General features: G+C 36.1%; 1 protein-coding gene across 1 annotated transcript in view; it reads right to left on the bottom strand.

Moving 5' to 3' along the window:
* ANKRD30A (ankyrin repeat domain 30A) overlaps window positions 1-17,759 on the bottom strand; it is a 136,064-nt gene that overhangs the window by 27,544 nt on the left and 90,761 nt on the right. The window contains exons 43-51 of the mRNA XM_055092658.1: window positions 17,347-17,437; window positions 13,815-13,843; window positions 13,649-13,721; window positions 9,581-9,609; window positions 9,410-9,482; window positions 7,096-7,157; window positions 5,557-5,647; window positions 2,025-2,053; window positions 1,859-1,931 (exon numbers count right to left, since the gene is read on the bottom strand). Coding sequence (XP_054948633.1) covers window positions 1,859-1,931; window positions 2,025-2,053; window positions 5,557-5,647; window positions 7,096-7,157; window positions 9,410-9,482; window positions 9,581-9,609; window positions 13,649-13,721; window positions 13,815-13,843; window positions 17,347-17,437 — 550 coding nt within the window. The remainder of the gene's footprint in view (window positions 1-1,858; window positions 1,932-2,024; window positions 2,054-5,556; window positions 5,648-7,095; window positions 7,158-9,409; window positions 9,483-9,580; window positions 9,610-13,648; window positions 13,722-13,814; window positions 13,844-17,346; window positions 17,438-17,759) is intronic.

Genomic DNA, 17,759 nt, shown 5'->3' with positions numbered 1-17,759 from the left:
TCAACAAATACACCGGGGGCCTAATAGTTGACATAATAATGTTCCTATTTCTCCTATTTACTGATATTTTCTAAAAAGTGTAAACTAAAATTTTTCAGACTCATGACATGTCACAATGTCATAATTTTCATGGTTAATGAGTAACAGTTGTAATGCATATTGGAAAGTAGGACTTTTCCAATTCGTGTATTTTAAATATTTTCATTTTAATTTCTAACATTGGATGAAGCAGTAAATACTCCCACTTCAGTAAAAGCTCTGTGATATCAGCTGCCATTTAATGTCGACTTTTAGTGGCTAGGAAACACAGTCTAATTAAATGTGTTTTAGAGTTAACATGGCAAACTATGAGGCCTTAAATCAAAGCAGAGCTAATTGTATTGAGTACATCTAAAATATTCGATAAGCAAACAAGGAAGTTCCAGGACAATACGTACAGTGTACAACTATTTATTGAGAATTCCAGACATCGGCCGGGCACGGTGCCTCACGCCTGTAATTCCAGTACTTTGGGAGGCCGAGACGGGCGGATCACAAGGTCAGGAGATCCAGATCAGACCATCCTGGCTAACACACTGAAACCCTGTCTCTACTAAAAATACAAAACATTAGCTGGGCGTGGTGGCAGGCGCCTGGAGTCCCAGCTACTCGGGAGGCTGAGGCAGGAGAATGGCGTGAACCCGGGAGGCAGAGCTTGCATGAGCCGAGATCGCGCCACGGCACTCCAGCCTGGGCGAGCTCAAAAAAACAAAAACAAAACAAAACAAAAAAACTGAAGAAAAAAATACAAACAAAAAAAAAGAAGAAAATTTAAGACATGAAAACAAATTCTACACGTAGCCTATAAGACATGAAAACAAATTCTACACATAGTCTATAACCACAAATATGTTGTGAGCTTTTGTGTTTTTATTTCTTTGCTTTTTCAGATGGAGTCTCACTCTGTCACTCAGGCTAAAGTGGCACAAGCTCGGCTCATGCAACTTCTGCCTCCTAGGTTCAAGCCATTCTCCTGCCTCAGCCTCCAGAGTAGCTGAGATTACAGGCACCCACCACCACAACCGGCTATTTTTTGTTATTTTTAGTAGAGATGGAGTTTCACTAATTTGACCAGACTGGTCTGGGACTCCTGACCTTAACTTATCTGCCCGCCTTTGTCTCCCAAAATGCTAGGATTACAGGCACGTGCCACCGTGCACGGCCTATTGTAAAATGTTGTAAACGTTCATGGGAATGACAACAAAAACTAATTCAGGCTCTTTTGTACCTCTAGGCAATTCATTACAGTAGCATTAAAAGACACCAAGGCCAAATGCTTTGGGGTCACTGTTCTAAAACACCGTGTCTAGCCAAGAGTCATCAAGTAATGATTGCTTGACTTATTTTTTAAAATTATAAGTCACACACACACACAGTCATCTAATCAAAAAAAAAAACTGATTTTCTTAAGATTCTCAGAGTGGCAACACTCACAACTGTCATGTCAGCAAGTGAAACTTTCTTCTAAGTAAAGATCATAATTCCAATCAGCTTTGAACCACTGCAAATATTTCACAGTCTCAAAATTCACCTGCCTTAAAACCAAGCGCGTACAGAAATTGCAAATTGGAAACTTTATCCTATCAGGACATTAAAGTAGAACCGCATGAGGTAAAGCAGAATTTTTTTTCTAAATCTCTAAATCTTAGGCTTGTAAATGGTATTTTCTCAAACAGAAATACTCACATTGGCATTATTTGTATCGACATTTCCCGTCGAATTATGAATAGAAAACAACATTGGGAATGAAAAGTCTCGCAGCATTTCAAATATTTTAATATTCTTCTTTCCAGAGTAAAATTGAAATTACAAAATTTACCTGCTTTGAAAGTTTGCATGTCCATCAATTCTAAGGCTTTAGTGAGAATAGAAACTTTCATTCCGCAGGTAGCCTAAATGGGTTTGGAAACAAAACAATTAATATAAAATGTATACTTCATAAAATATGTAGTTAATACTCAAGATAAAAATATAAAAGTTATTACCTTCAGAAGACCATCTTTATCAGGAGACTCTAAAAGAAAAGGGACATATATAATTGATTGTATGCAAGCTTGACAAAGCCTACCGAACATTCATGCAGTGTCAACATGAAGATGAATCCTCATGCTTGGATTGCAAAAGGGATTACACTAGCTTTTGGGGTCTTTTGGGTTATTGCATTTGTTATCATGCCAACGTGACAGAAATATACCTAAGAAAATTTGAAAACTAGATTTCATCAAACATGCCGTGAGGATTTCAACATTGAAAATATATTTAAGGTGACAATAACTAAAGCAGAAATATGCTAATATCAGTAAGAGAAAGCGGCCATATAAGGAAAGAAGTTGTATTTAACAAGATGACCAAGTCATGCCACACCCCACCAAAACAGAATAAATGACTAAGCTAATGGGAGAATGCTATGGCATATTGTTAAGGAAACACGTCAGAATCACTTATGTCAATATATACATGTAGCTATTATGTTCTTCAATTTGTCCTGGAGTTTAGGAATTGCAAATGTGTGATGAGAGTTCAAAGGTACAATGTACTTATCATTGCAGAGAAGGTTCTAAATTCAGCAGCATATCTACTTATAGAATAAAAATTAATAAATATATTCATTTTTGTACCTCTGTGAAATACGAGTATTTTTACATTCATAGGGTTCTCTAGTTTAGTCCTCTTAAAATTTCCTGATCCACTTATACAAAAAGGTCCAAGCGTACCCATCAACAAACCAATACAGGCCAGGTGCAGTGGCTCATGCCTGTAATTCCAGCACTTTAGAAGGCCGAGGAGGGCGGATCTCTGGAGGCCAGGGGTTCCAAACCAGCCTGGCCAAAATCACTATTTTGGAAACACTGTCCCCACTAAAATTACAAAAATCAACCAGGTATGGTGGCACATGCCTGTAATCTCAGCTACTTGGGTGCCTGAGGTACCAGAATCACTTGAACCCAGGAGGTGGAGGTTGCAGTGAGCCAAGATCATGCCATTGCACTCCAGCCTGGATGACAGAGCCAGACTCTGTCTCTTAAAAAGAAAAAACATGTAATGTGAAAGTATCAAAAAGTAGAAGTAAACTTCCAGAGGCTTTTTAGATATCATTCACCTGCATATTTCAACGTTACAATAATGTAATATCGCCTCACCACAAGCTCCGCCTCCCGGGTTCACGCCATTCTCTTGTCTCAGCCTCCGGAGTAGCTGGGACTACAGGCACCCACCACCACGCCCGGCTGATTTTTTGTATTTCTAGTAGAGGTGGGGTTTCACCATGTTAGCCAGGATGGTCTGGATCTCCTGACCTCGTGATCCACCCACCTTGGCCTCCCAAAGTGCTGGGATTACAGGCGTGAGCCACCACACCTGGCCTGAAATCTTAAAATAAATGAAAAACAAGCTAATCGCTGAACAAAAATTAAAAAGTTGCTGTAGAATGACAACAACACTGTACAACCATTTATATATGATTTTTGCAAAAAGTGTTAATACCAATATGTATATGCTGACTGCTAAGGAGAAAACTGATCTGGAATCACAGGAGCAAATCATGACACTGAGAAAATAAATGCAAAAGCTGAACGTAGAATGCTACACCATGTGTCTTTAAGGCAACACATTATAATAATTTATATCATTGCATTACAAACATTCATCATGTTCTTTAATATGTCCTGTCATTGAGAAGCCACACAGTTCAGATAAGAGTTCAGCAGAATGTAGAATTGACATCACATCAGAAAAAGTGTTATGAATTGATCTGCTTGGATATATACTTAGAGCATAATTTTAAATATAAATATTCCTTGATTTTCATACCCATATACTGGAATAGTATGCCAACATTTTTGTAATTTCTAGCTTAGTCATCTCAATATCTCTTAATCCACTCATGGAGGAAGATGTACAAATCTCATCAGGAATGGCAAATTTAATCAGCTTTCAATATTGATGTATTTCATTTAAATTTACTTGCAACAGACTTTTAAACATTAATAACATTTTCTATGTTAAAATCAGTAAAATACCTACGAATAACAACAATTTAGGTATTCAAGTCATAAATTCAGAGTTTTATGGTTTTTCAAATTAGTCTGGTTTCGTGTGGCATGTTATTTACTAATGAGGTTTTATAAAATGGCAATTTTACCAACACAATTTGCTTCCTTAAAAATAAAGCCAAGGTTCTTACATTCAAGTATATCTTATTCAAATTGTGAACGTCAAAAACATACATACATACATACATCTATATATATATATCTATATATTGATGCCTCATATTAATAAAGATTATTAGTGAGTCACTGAGGTTTAGTCCAATTCTAGTAATCCTCATGATTCCAGTAGTCTCCAGAGCACCCACACTCTAACAGTCTGCAGTAAATCTTTTCTAAATGCTTCCGAAGTGAGCTCACTCCATTTTCCTTCGTAGAAAATCCAAAATCATCTGGTTGGCTTCTCTCTTGTCCCCTGCTTCCTGCCTCACAATCTCTCTGTTTAGCAAAAATAATCACTAGACTTGTGCTCTTGATTCTTCCCATTCGACACCTGTTAAAATTATTTTTTCCCACTCTTTCCTTTTACTTTGTTGAGTGGTAGTGTCTTCCACCTATAATTTCTATTGCGTTGCCCCTTTCTTCTTCTCCCCTGACTAAAAACGTCCTCAAAATTAAGAGCACCATAATGCTTTCTCCTGACCTTTTCTGTCCTGACCTTCTATCCAGTTGCTCTTCTTCCACATTTTTCCCACAAAAGGCCTCTCCTCTTACTACCCAGAGCAACGTCCAAGGACCACCAGCATCAGCATCGCCTGAGAACTTTTTAAAAATGCAGAATCCCAAGTCGGCTGAATCTCAGTGTGAATTGTTAACAAAGTTTTCAGCTGACTTTCTAAAGTTTGAAAACCTCTGGTCTATACGGAGTGTATATGACAAATTATATACATGTGTGGCCGTGCAGATATGCTTATTCTCACCTATTGCAAATAGAACACAGCTCTCCATGGTCAGGTGCTTCCATCCCTAATGGCTTCCCACCAGTGAGAAAGACATTAAGAGTCAGAATATTTTTGCTGTAATTCTCTGGTAAATTTTGGTACTAGAAGGTCACTTTATATTCTTCCCAAATTTCTAACCATACCCGATCTTTTCCTAAACAATCATTTCATTTTATCATCCTCCATTACATAAACCTGCTTCTTGTTCCCTTATGTACTCTCTGTACGCTCTGTCTTTCTCAGTCTTCATTTGCTCTATTACTACTTTCTTCTTTCTTATTTTCTCATTTTCCTCAGGTCTTGCAATATCTTGAATTTAAACTAATAATTCAGCTCCTCTTCAGCACTCTCAGTATAGTCTGTTGCCAACGCCTGATGAGACACATAGCTTATGACCATTGCACTTCTCTTTTTTTCGATGGTTTGCATTTAGGAGGTAATTTTCTTCAGCTACTAGAGGATATCCTTCCTCATCAGTTTGGAGAAATATTTGGTCAAATGATTTTTAAATATAAAACGGTTCTTACCTTCTAATTTTCCGTTTATTTTATCTATTTCTTTTTGACGTGTAGCCTTGGGTAAACACACATCCTTCTGTGAAACAGTCTCACAGAGACTCTGTTAAAAGTAATAGCAATAAGTAGTTTCAATGGATAGATCCTAGTAATGAAGAGTATCACAATTTCCTAATTAAATTCTTTTTTAAAAACACAATTTCCTCCTTTGCAAACAATTCGACTTAAGAGCAGATACATGTAGAAACCCAACACATTTTGATAGAAAACCTCACATAACCCTCTCTATATCAAGCTCATCTTTACGTTCATGTGGCCATTAACTCGGTGACTGAGCAGGAAAAACAAATCACCTTCACAAAAAAATTCACTCGTGCATATTGCAAAAAGTATCTCTCTTAAAAATATCTAACTTATGTTCTAGTCCTCATCAAAAATAAATAAGACATTTCAAACAAAATACAACACATTTGCTACTTGCCAGGACACATACCGCATTAAACATTTAAAATATTCACGATCATAGAACTGTTGAGTGTTAAAAATCATGCATGTCACGAACAGAACTTTTAGAGTCTGTCATAGAATGTATGTACAGAATTTGAAAAAGCTGCTTTCTTTCGGTAAACAGGGACTTAAAATAAGCAACATGTTTTTGACAAAATTTTTGGTGAGAGAAAAAGTGTTTGAATAGAATGTAAATGCAGTAAGAAAAAAATTATGTCACATCTAAATGAAAGCAAACAAGTGTTAAAGTCTTTTTGTCTAATAAAATGTCAGATAAAATCTACCTATTGACTTCCACCCTTTGCTGTTACCATCAGGCAGCAGCTGCTTGTTTTTAAGAGGTCAGATACTTTCTATGTCTTTCCGCCGTTGTGACCTTAAAATACATCACTATTATTTGACGCTCATGCTGCTGCAGCTTGACTGCCATAAGGGGACTCAAGGAGTTCTATTTGTGAAAATATAATTTACGTTTTTCAAAAGACTACTCAACCAATACTCTTGTTATTATACTCCCACAAGGTTTCCTATTCCTCATGCTTTTCTTTCTGCTGAAATGTTCCTTCAGATCTATACTGAACAATAAAGATATGTCAATACGTTCAAGTCCCAGGCATTAACTTTTCAGGTCCCAACTTTTACAATATTGCAGTTTAAAGTGTCTCTCTATGAATACAATTAGAACTTTTGTACCTCTAGATATAAGACAGAATCATATATTTGCTCATAGCTGGACTCAGTGTAATTCTTTTGCTTTTAGACAAACGTACTCCAGATCCCATGTGAATTTCTAGTGAATTCTAAGCCTTAGTTTTTACACTATACCACTTTGGCTTCTTAAATTAATCGTACAAATTCCCAGAATTTCACTGTGAAGCAGTAATCTACTTAGCACATAGATTCTCCATTAAGCATATACTGAAAAATATCAAAAATAATTTGGGGGTGACACATGCAGAGGTGAGAAAATAAAGTCTAAGCATCTGATTTATGTTTTCATATCATGCAATACTAATATTTAAAAAAATCAACAACACATGGTACCTCAGAATCCCAAGAATTTTCTTCATCGTCCTTTTGTTTGGATTCTGATGGGAGTATCTCACCTATAAAAGGTTAATCACAGATACATTCATGAGATCATTTATCTACTAAAAATTTTAAAAACATATACAAATCTACTTTCATTCACGAATCTGTGGTTTTTCCTCTGTGGCCCGTATATTCTTTTTGTTGATTACAATGACTACTTCTATAGTCATTCCAATAGAATTCAAACCTAAAGAGTCTGAAAATTAACATTATTTCATTAGAATGCAGAAAAATAGAAATTTAACTAACTTGTATGAATTATCTCTTCACAAAGCAGTCATATCCTATTCTCCTGTGAAACAAAGTATGCCCTAGGTTTCCTGTTCATTCAGAAAACTGTAATTACCTAACATCTCTCATTTCTTTGTTACTTTTTATTTGGTAGTATTACTTACGTTGATTGACTCAGCAATCTCTCTTACATAGTTCTTCAAAAAAGATGATTTATCAATGAATAAGATGTTTTAGAAATATTAACTTTTTGATGTCAGTCAACTATATGTCCAACCCTTTTACATTTCAGTATGCTATGACAGTGTGTTTTGCGTGCGTCTATGCTTTAGGAAGATAAGCTTAAAAAACTTTTATTGCGTATAAATTAAGAACTGCTTCATTTACAATGACACACTTCTTCCCTAATGCAACAATATCTTCAGAGTCAGCTTGTGACACCTTGGAGAAACATCAGAAATGTATAGGAAAATATAATTGCCTTAAGTAACCTAATGTTCCCACATGTAATAGGATAAAATCAAGGCCCACTCAAGACTTGACGAGTTCTCAGGGACATAAGACAGAAAAAGAATTTATACCAAAAATAACGTCCAGTTTTCTTTATCAGCACAAAGTACAAATTACAACTATTTGAATCAGGTTCAGGAAAAAAAGCAAACGTGGACAACTAAAACTTAAAAGACCGTTTCATCACTATGCATATGTTTATCATTTGACATCCATCAACTGTATACCTGGTTTTCAAAAGTAAATTTAACTTGTGATCTCAGCGTAGCTCATGTTCACAATTCATGCAGAGGGTCCAAGAAACTCAAATCACACTTTGGTAAGTCACCATTTTCACTCATTTTTAGAAGCGTACCCTGGATCGTTTCAGAGATCTAACGTGTTGCCACACCATAGCTCTAAGAAGCTGTGGGGCACAGTTCAAATTCTTAGTGGAGTGTATGATTGCACAAGGAAATACTTTAAATATTTTACTTTTAGTTTCTAATGACTAAGAAATCAGCAGATAAAACTAACTTTTTAAAGACTCCCAAATCTGCATGTTTTCAGTTTTATTTATTACTTATCGGCATAAAAATTGTGCAATTAACTATGGTACTGTCATACAGTGGAATTTTATAAATAACCTAATATTTAAAAACACAATTAATTGTGTCCTTTATGGATGTCTCTAAAAATTATAATGCTGATCAAAAAAGAATGTTGCCGAACATTACACTCTACAACCGTGTACACATTAGAAGTTGAAAAAAATTGTACATATTAAATATGACCACGCACACATGTTGTAAAATGTTTAAACATGCATAAGAAGAGTTTCTAAAAATAGTTTAGAATATTGGTTACTTCTAGGCAATAAATGGTACTAGTGTAAAAGGACTCTAAAGCCAAATGCTTCAGAATCACAGTTTCATGAAAAAGTGTGTTTATCAAATATTCACAAAGAAATGAATAATTCCTTTCCTCATCTTTACAAGGGAAAGTTACCACACATACACGCAGGCACACACAGGCACACACGCAGACACACACACACACACACACACACACAAACACACAGAGTTCACTAGTCCGAGTTACTGATTTTCTTAGGATTCTCAAAGTGACAACACCAGAAACAAGGTAATTCATGTTAAAACACAAGGGTTATATCAGTAAAAGATGGGATCCCCGAAGTAAACCGTGGTATTTGAATCAAGCTTCGAAGAGCTAAAAAAAGAAATTGGAGTTCCAACATTCACCTTCTTGAATCCTTAAGAAATACAGAAGTTCAAAATAGAAAACATTACAGTTTCAGGATACAAAAGTAGAAACATCTGAGATTAAGGCTACATTTTTAAAAAAAGATATTGAAAATTACTGTGCTTGTAATACCAGCTCTTCAAACATCAATACCAGTATTGGCATTACCTAGATCAAATCTTTTCATCAAAGTTGAAAAAAATAAAGCATTGGGGATAGAAGGACCATCAAAATGTCCAATATTGAAATATTGGTCTTTGCATAGTTACATTGAAAAATTTACCTGCTCTCAATGTTTGTTCATTCTTCAATTCCAAGGCTTTATTTGGAACAGACTTTTGCATTTCAATGGCAGGCTAAATGGGGTTGGAAGCAAAATGATTAATGAAGAATGTATACTTCACAAAATACATAGTTAATAAGTCATTCAAAATGAAATCATAAAACTAAATACCTCGAAGGCAGATGGCTTCTCGGGAGGCTCTAAAAAGCAAAAGAGATTTATCATCAATCATAAGTAAATATGACAAGCCAGCCACAAATGAATGCCGTGATAGTATCTAACTGACTCCTCTTGCTCCAATTGGAGAATGAATACTTTAGATTTGGAAAGTTTTCTTTTGGTTTGTTTAGGACACACACACGACAAGAATACACTGAAGAAAATTTAAATAGAGGTTTCACAGATCATGCAGCTAAGAATTCAAAAGCGAGATTGTGTTTCACATGTAAAAAGGGTTGATATGAGAAAATAAATGTCAAAGCTGAACATGGAATGCTACGCCACGTACTTAATGAAACACATTAGAATCACTTATATTATTCCATTCATCCTGTTCTTTAATATAGCCTATCTTCGGAAAGGTACATAGTTATGATGAGAGTTCAGCCGCATGTAGAACTGACATCTCGTCACTGAAGTGTTATGAATTGATCAGCTTGGATATACACTTAGGTCATAATACTAAATATGAATATTCGTTTTTTTCCATAACCAGACGGTGTAATCACATGCCTATATTTCTGTATCCTCTACTTTATCCATCTGAATGCTTCTTGATCCACTCATGCAAGAAGATGTGTAAAACTCATCATGGAAATAATCTATACTAAGCTTTCAATATTGACATATTTATATAAAAATTTATTGCAATAGATTAAATAAACATAAAGAACTTTTTTTATATTGTTAAGTCACCACAATATTTATCTTAAAAAGCAATCTTATTATTCAAGTATAAATTCAGTATTTTTTCAGTTCCTACAATTCGTCTGGTTCGGTGTATCATTAGTCTATAATAAATTTTTGTGGAATGGCAATTTTACCAAAACAACACACTTCCTTAAACATAAACCCAGTGTTCTTAGTTTCCAATATATCTCATTTCAATAGCTAACATCAACAAAATATATGTATTTGTCATGCCTGATTGTAACAGAGAAACCTAATGAGTCACTGTGGTGCCCCCAATTCTAGTAGGACTCCTGCTTCCGGTAGTCTCTGGAGTGCCCACGGTCTACATTCTGGAGTGCAAATAATCTACATGAATCTGAAGTGAGTTCACTCAACTGTTCTTCTCAGAGTCTCCAGAATTACCTGCCTACATTCTTTCTTGTTTGTCCCCTGTTACCTGCCTAGAATGCTTCTACTAACAAAAAAAAAAAAAACAAAAAAAACATAGAAAATTTAAAAAAAATCTCTAATTGTGTAGAATTCTTCCCATCCAACACTGTTTCAAATTTATTTGTTCAACACTTCCTTTCTCTTTGTTTAGTGATAGTATCTTAAATCTATAATTTCTGTTTATCATTTTCTTCTTCTTCTCTGGCTAAAAGCATACCCAGAAATAAAAGCAATATAATGCATTCTCTTGACCCTGTTATGTCTTGACCTTCTATCCAACTGCTCTTCTTCCACTTTTTTCCCATGAAAGGCCTCTCCTTTTGCTACTCAGAGCAAGCTCCAAGGACCACCAGCAGCAGCATCGCCTGAGAAATTATAAGAAATGCGTGCCACCACGTCCGGCTAATTTTTTGTATTTTTAGTAGAGACAGGGTTTCACGGTGTTAGTCAGGATGGTCTCCATCTCCTCACCCAGTGATCTGCCAGTCATGGCCTCCCAACATGCTGGGATTACAGGCGTGAGCCACCACACCCGGTCACCATTTTTTAAATAAATATGTGTAACTATCTTTTGTTTATGTTTTCTAAAGTAATGTGGTTGACAATTATATTAGGTATACTTTAAATATAAAACTGCTGGAGTTACAACCAGATGGTTTATTCTCAAGGCATCAATATCTTCTGAACTAGCATGTGAAGCCGTGGGGAATTTACACAATTTATATGAGAAATGTGATCATGAACTGAACTACTTCTTCCCATGTAAACAGATGAAAAGTCTAGATCCTCTCTAGGGAAAAAGAGAGCACAGTGCCATGAGACACAAAATGAATCTGTAACCAACTCTTTTCATAATAAACAAAATTTTGATTTTGTTTGATTTATATCTTTTTAAAAAAGAAAAAGAGAAAAAAGACTCAGACGTGCAACTTCAGACATTATTTCATATACAAGAGCCCATTTGTTATTTGGCACTTTAAAACCTTACGCATTTTTGAAAATTCCTGTTCTAACTTCTGATCTGAGCATCTCTGAAGTTCAACAAATACACCGGGGGCCTAATAGTTGACATAATAATGTTCCTATTTCTCCTATTTACTGATATTTTCTAAAAAGTGTAAACTAAAATTTTTCAGACTCATGACATGTCACAATGTCATAATTTTCATGGTTAACGAGTAACCGTTGTAATGCATATTGGAAAGTAGGACTTTTCCAATTCGTGTATTTTAAATATTTTCATTTTAATTTCTAACATTGGATGAAGCAGTAAATACTCCCACTTCAGTAAAAGCTCTGTGATATCAGCTGCCATTTAATGTCGACTTTTAGTGGCTAGGAAACACAGTCTAATTAAATGTGTTTTAGAGTTAACATGGCAAACTATGAGGCCTTAAATCAAAGCAGAGCTAATTGTATTGAGTACATCTAAAATATTCGATAAGCAAACAAGGAAGTTCCAGGACAATACGTACAGTGTACAACTATTTATTGAGAATTCCAGACATCGGCCGGGCACGGTGCCTCACGCCTGTAATTCCAGTACTTTGGGAGGCCGAGACGGGCGGATCACAAGGTCAGGAGATCCAGATCAGACCATCCTGGCTAACACACTGAAACCCTGTCTCTACTAAAAATACAAAACATTAGCTGGGCGTGGTGGCAGGCGCCTGGAGTCCCAGCTACTCGGGAGGCTGAGGCAGGAGAATGGCGTGAACCCGGGAGGCAGAGCTTGCATGAGCCGAGATCGCGCCACGGCACTCCAGCCTGGGCGAGCTCAAAAAAACAAAAACAAAACAAAACAAAAAAACTGAAGAAAAAAATACAAACAAAAAAAAAAGAAGAAAATTTAAGACATGAAAACAAATTCTACACGTAGCCTATAAGACATGAAAACAAATTCTACACATAGTCTATAACCACAAATATGTTGTGAGCTTTTGTGTTTTTATTTCTTTGCTTTTTCAGATGGAGTCTCACTCTGTCACTCAGGCTAAAGTGGCACGAGCTCGGCTCATGCAACTTCTGCCTCCTAGGTTCAAGCCCTTCTCCTGCCTCAGCCTCCAGAGTAGCTGAGATTACAGGCACCCACCACCACAACCGGCTATTTTTTGTTATTTTTAGTAGAGATGGAGTTTCACTAATTTGACTAGACTGGTCTGGGACTCCTGACCTTAACTTATCTGCCCGCCTTTGTCTCCCAAAATGCTAGGATTACAGGCACGTGCCACCGTGCACGGCCTATTGTAAAATGTTGTAAACGTTCATGGGAATGACAACAAAAACTAATTCAGGCTCTTTTGTACCTCTAGGCAATTCATTACAGTAGCATTAAAAGACACCAAGGCCAAATGCTTTGGGGTCACTGTTCTAAAACACCGTGTCTAGCCAAGAGTCATCAAGTAATGATTGCTTGACTTATTTTTTAAAATTATAAGTCACACACACATACAGTCATCTAATCAAAAAAAAAAAACTGATTTTCTTAAGATTCTCAGAGTGGCAACACTCACAACTGTCATGTCAGCAAGTGAAACTTTCTTCTAAGTAAAGATCATAATTCCAATCAGCTTTGAACCACTGCAAATATTTCACAGTCTCAAAATTCACCTGCCTTAAAACCAAGCGCGTACAGAAATTGCAAATTGGAAACTTTATCCTATCAGGACATTAAAGTAGAACCGCATGAGGTAAAGCAGAATTTTTTTTCTAAATCTCTAAATCTTAGGCTTGTAAATGGCATTTTCTCAAACAGAAATACTCACATTGGCATTATTTGTATCGACATTTCCCGTCGAATTATGAATAGAAAACAACATTGGGAATGAAAAGTCTCGCAGCATTTCAAATATTTTAATATTCTTCTTTCCGGAGTAAAATTGAAATTACAAAATTTACCTGCTTTGAAAGTTTGCATGTCCATCAATTCTAAGGCTTTAGTGAGAATAGAAACTTTCATTCCGCAGGTAGCCTAAATGGGTTTGGAAACAAAACAATTAATATACAATGTATACTTCATAAAATATGTAGTTAATACTCAAGATAAAAATATAAAAGTTATTACCTTCAGAAGACCATCTTTATCAGGAGACTCTAAAAGAAAAGGGACATATATAATTGATTGTATGCAAGCTTGACAAAGCCTACCGAACATTCATGCAGTGTCAATATGAAGATGAATCCTCATGCTTGGATTGCAAAAGGGATTACACTAGCTTTTGGGGTCTTTTGGGTTATTGCATTTGTTATCATGCCAACGTGACAGAAATATACCTAAGAAAATTTGAAAACTAGATTTCATCAAACATGCCGTGAGGATTTCAACATTGAAAATATATTTAAGGTGACAATAACTAAAGCAGAAATATGCTAATATCAGTAAGAGAAAGCGGCCATATAAGGAAAGAAGTTGTATTTAACAAGATGACCAAGTCATGCCACACCCCACCAAAACAGAATAAATGACTAAGCTAATGGGAGAATGCTATGGCATATTGTTAAGGAAACACGTCAGAATCACTTATGTCAATATATACATGTAGCTATTATGTTCTTCAATTTGTCCTGGAGTTTAGGAATTGCAAATGTGTGATGAGAGTTCAAAGGTACAATGTACTTATCATTGCAGAGAAGGTTCTAAATTCAGCAGCATATCTACTTATAGAATAAAAATTAATAAATATATTCATTTTTGTACCTCTGTGAAATACGAGTATTTTTACATTCATAGGGTTCTCTAGTTTAGTCCTCTTAAAATTTCCTGATCCACTTATACAAAAAGGTCCAAGCGTACCCATCAACAAACCAATACAGGCCAGGTGCAGTGGCTCATGCCTGTAATTCCAGCACTTTAGAAGGCCGAGGAGGGCGGATCTCTGGAGGCCAGGGGTTCCAAACCAGCCTGGCCAAAATCACTATTTTGGAAACACTGTCCCCACTAAAATTACAAAAATCAACCAGGTATGGTGGCACATGCCTGTAATCTCAGCTACTTGGGTGCCTGAGGTACCAGAATCACTTGAACCCAGGAGGTGGAGGTTGCAGTGAGCCAAGATCATGCCATTGCACTCCAGCCTGGATGACAGAGCCAGACTCTGTCTCTTAAAAAGAAAAAACATGTAATGTGAAAGTATCAAAAAGTAGAAGTAAACTTCCAGAGGCTTTTTAGATATCATTCACCTGCATATTTCAACGTTACAATAATGTAATATCGCCTCACCACAAGCTCCGCCTCCCGGGTTCACGCCATTCTCTTGTCTCAGCCTCCGGAGTAGCTGGGACTACAGGCACCCACCACCACGCCCGGCTGATTTTTTGTATTTCTAGTAGAGGTGGGGTTTCACCATGTTAGCCAGGATGGTCTGGATCTCCTGACCTCGTGATCCACCCACCTTGGCCTCCCAAAGTGCTGGGATTACAGGCGTGAGCCACCACACCTGGCCTGAAATCTTAAAATAAATGAAAAACAAGCTAATCGCTGAACAAAAATTAAAAAGTTGCTGTAGAATGACAACAACACTGTACAACCATTTATATATGATTTTTGCAAAAAGTGTTAATACCAATATGTATATGCTGACTGCTAAGGAGAAAACTGATCTGGAATCACAGGAGCAAATCATGACACTGAGAAAATAAATGCAAAAGCTGAACGTAGAATGCTACACCATGTGTCTTTAAGGCAACACATTATAATAATTTATATCATTGCATTACAAACATTCATCATGTTCTTTAATATGTCCTGTCATTGAGAAGCCACACAGTTCAGATAAGAGTTCAGCGGAATGTAGAATTGACATCACATCAGAAAAAGTGTTATGAATTGATCTGCTTGGATATATACTTAGAGCATAATTTTAAATATAAATATTCCTTGATTTTCATACCCATATACTGGAATAGTATGCCAACATTTTTGTAATTTCTAGCTTAGTTATCTCAATATCTCTTAATCCACTCATGGAGGAAGATGTACAAATCTCATCAGGAATGGCAAATTTAATAAGCTTTCAATATTGATGTATTTCATTTAAATTTACTTGCAACAGACTTTTAAACATTAATAACATTTTCTATGTTAAAATCAGTAAAATACCTACGAATAACAACAATTTAGGTATTCAAGTCATAAATTCAGAGTTTTATGGTTTTTCAAATTAGTCTGGTTTCGTGTGGCATGTTATTTACTAATGAGGTTTTATAAAATGGCAATTTTACCAACACAATTTGCTTCCTTAAAAATAAAGCCAAGGTTCTTACATTCAAGTATATCTTATTCAAATTGTGAACGTCAAAAACATACATACATACATACATCTATATATATATATCTATATATTGATGCCTCATATTAATAAAGATTATTAGTGAGTCACTGAGGTTTAGTCCAATTCTAGTAATCCTCATGATTCCAGTAGTCTCCAGAGCACCCACACTCTAACAGTCTGCAGTAAATCTTTTCTAAATGCTTCCGAAGTGAGCTCACTCCATTTTCCTTCGTAGAAAATCCAAAATCATCTGGTTGGCTTCTCTCTTGTCCCCTGCTTCCTGCCTCACAATCTCTCTGTTTAGCAAAAATAATCACTAGACTTGTGCTCTTGATTCTTCCCATTCGACACCTGTTAAAATTATTTTTTCCCACTCTTTCCTTTTACTTTGTTGAGTGGTAGTGTCTTCCACCTATAATTTCTATTGCGTTGCCCCTTTCTTCTTCTCCCCTGACTAAAAACGTCCTCAAAATTAAGAGCACCATAATGCTTTCTCCTGACCTTTTCTGTCCTGACCTTCTATCCAGTTGCTCTTCTTCCACATTTTTCCCACAAAAGGCCTCTCCTCTTACTACCCAGAGCAACGTCCAAGGACCACCAGCATCAGCATCGCCTGAGAACTTTTTAAAAATGCAGAATCCCAAGTCGGCTGAATCTCAGTGTGAATTGTTAACAAAGTTTTCAGCTGACTTTCTAAAGTTTGAAAACCTCTGGTCTATACGGAGTGTATATGACAAATTATATACATGTGTGGCCGTGCAGATATGCTTATTCTCACCTATTGCAAATAGAACACAGCTCTCCATGGTCAGGTGCTTCCATCCCTAATGGCTTCCCACCAGTGAGAAAGACATTAAGAGTCAGAATATTTTTGCTGTAATTCTCTGGTAAATTTTGGTACTAGAAGGTCACTTTATATTCTTCCCAAATTTCTAACCATACCCGATCTTTTCCTAAACAATCATTTCATTTTATCATCCTCCATTACATAAACCTGCTTCTTGTTCCCTTATGTACTCTCTGTACGCTCTGTCTTTCTCAGTCTTCATTTGCTCTATTACTACTTTCTTCTTTCTTATTTTCTCATTTTCCTCAGGTCTTGCAATATCTTGAATTTAAACTAATAATTCAGCTCCTCTTCAGCACTCTCAGTATAGTCTGTTGCCAACGCCTGATGAGACACATAGCTTATGACCATTGCACTTCTCTTTTTTTCGATGGTTTGCATTTAGGAGGTAATTTTCTTCAGCTACTAGAGGATATCCTTCCTCATCAGTTTGGAGAAATATTTGGTCAAATGATTTTTAAATATAAAACGGTTCTTACCTTCTAATTTTCCGTTTATTTTATCTATTTCTTTTTGACGTGTAGCCTTGGGTAAACACACATCCTTCTGTGAAACAGTCTCACAGAGACTCTGTTAAAAGTAATAGCAATAAGTAGTTTCAATGGATAGATCCTAGTAATGAAGAGTATCACAATTTCCTAATTAAATTCTTTTTTAAAAACACAATTTCCTCCTTTGCAAACAATTCGACTTAAGAGCAGATACATGTAGAAACCCAACACATTTTGATAGAAAACCTCACATAACCCTCTCTATATCAAGCTCATCTTTACGTTCATGTGGCCATTAACTCGGTGACTGAGCAGGAAAAACAAATCACCTTCACAAAAAAATTCACTCGTGCATATTGCAAAAAGTATCTCTCTTAAAAATATCTAACTTATGTTCTAGT

This window comes from Pan paniscus, chromosome 8, assembly GCF_029289425.2.
Source record: "Pan paniscus chromosome 8, NHGRI_mPanPan1-v2.0_pri, whole genome shotgun sequence".
Lineage (NCBI taxonomy): Eukaryota > Metazoa > Chordata > Mammalia > Primates > Hominidae > Pan > Pan paniscus.
This window is presented reverse-complemented; position numbering and strand designations above follow the sequence as displayed.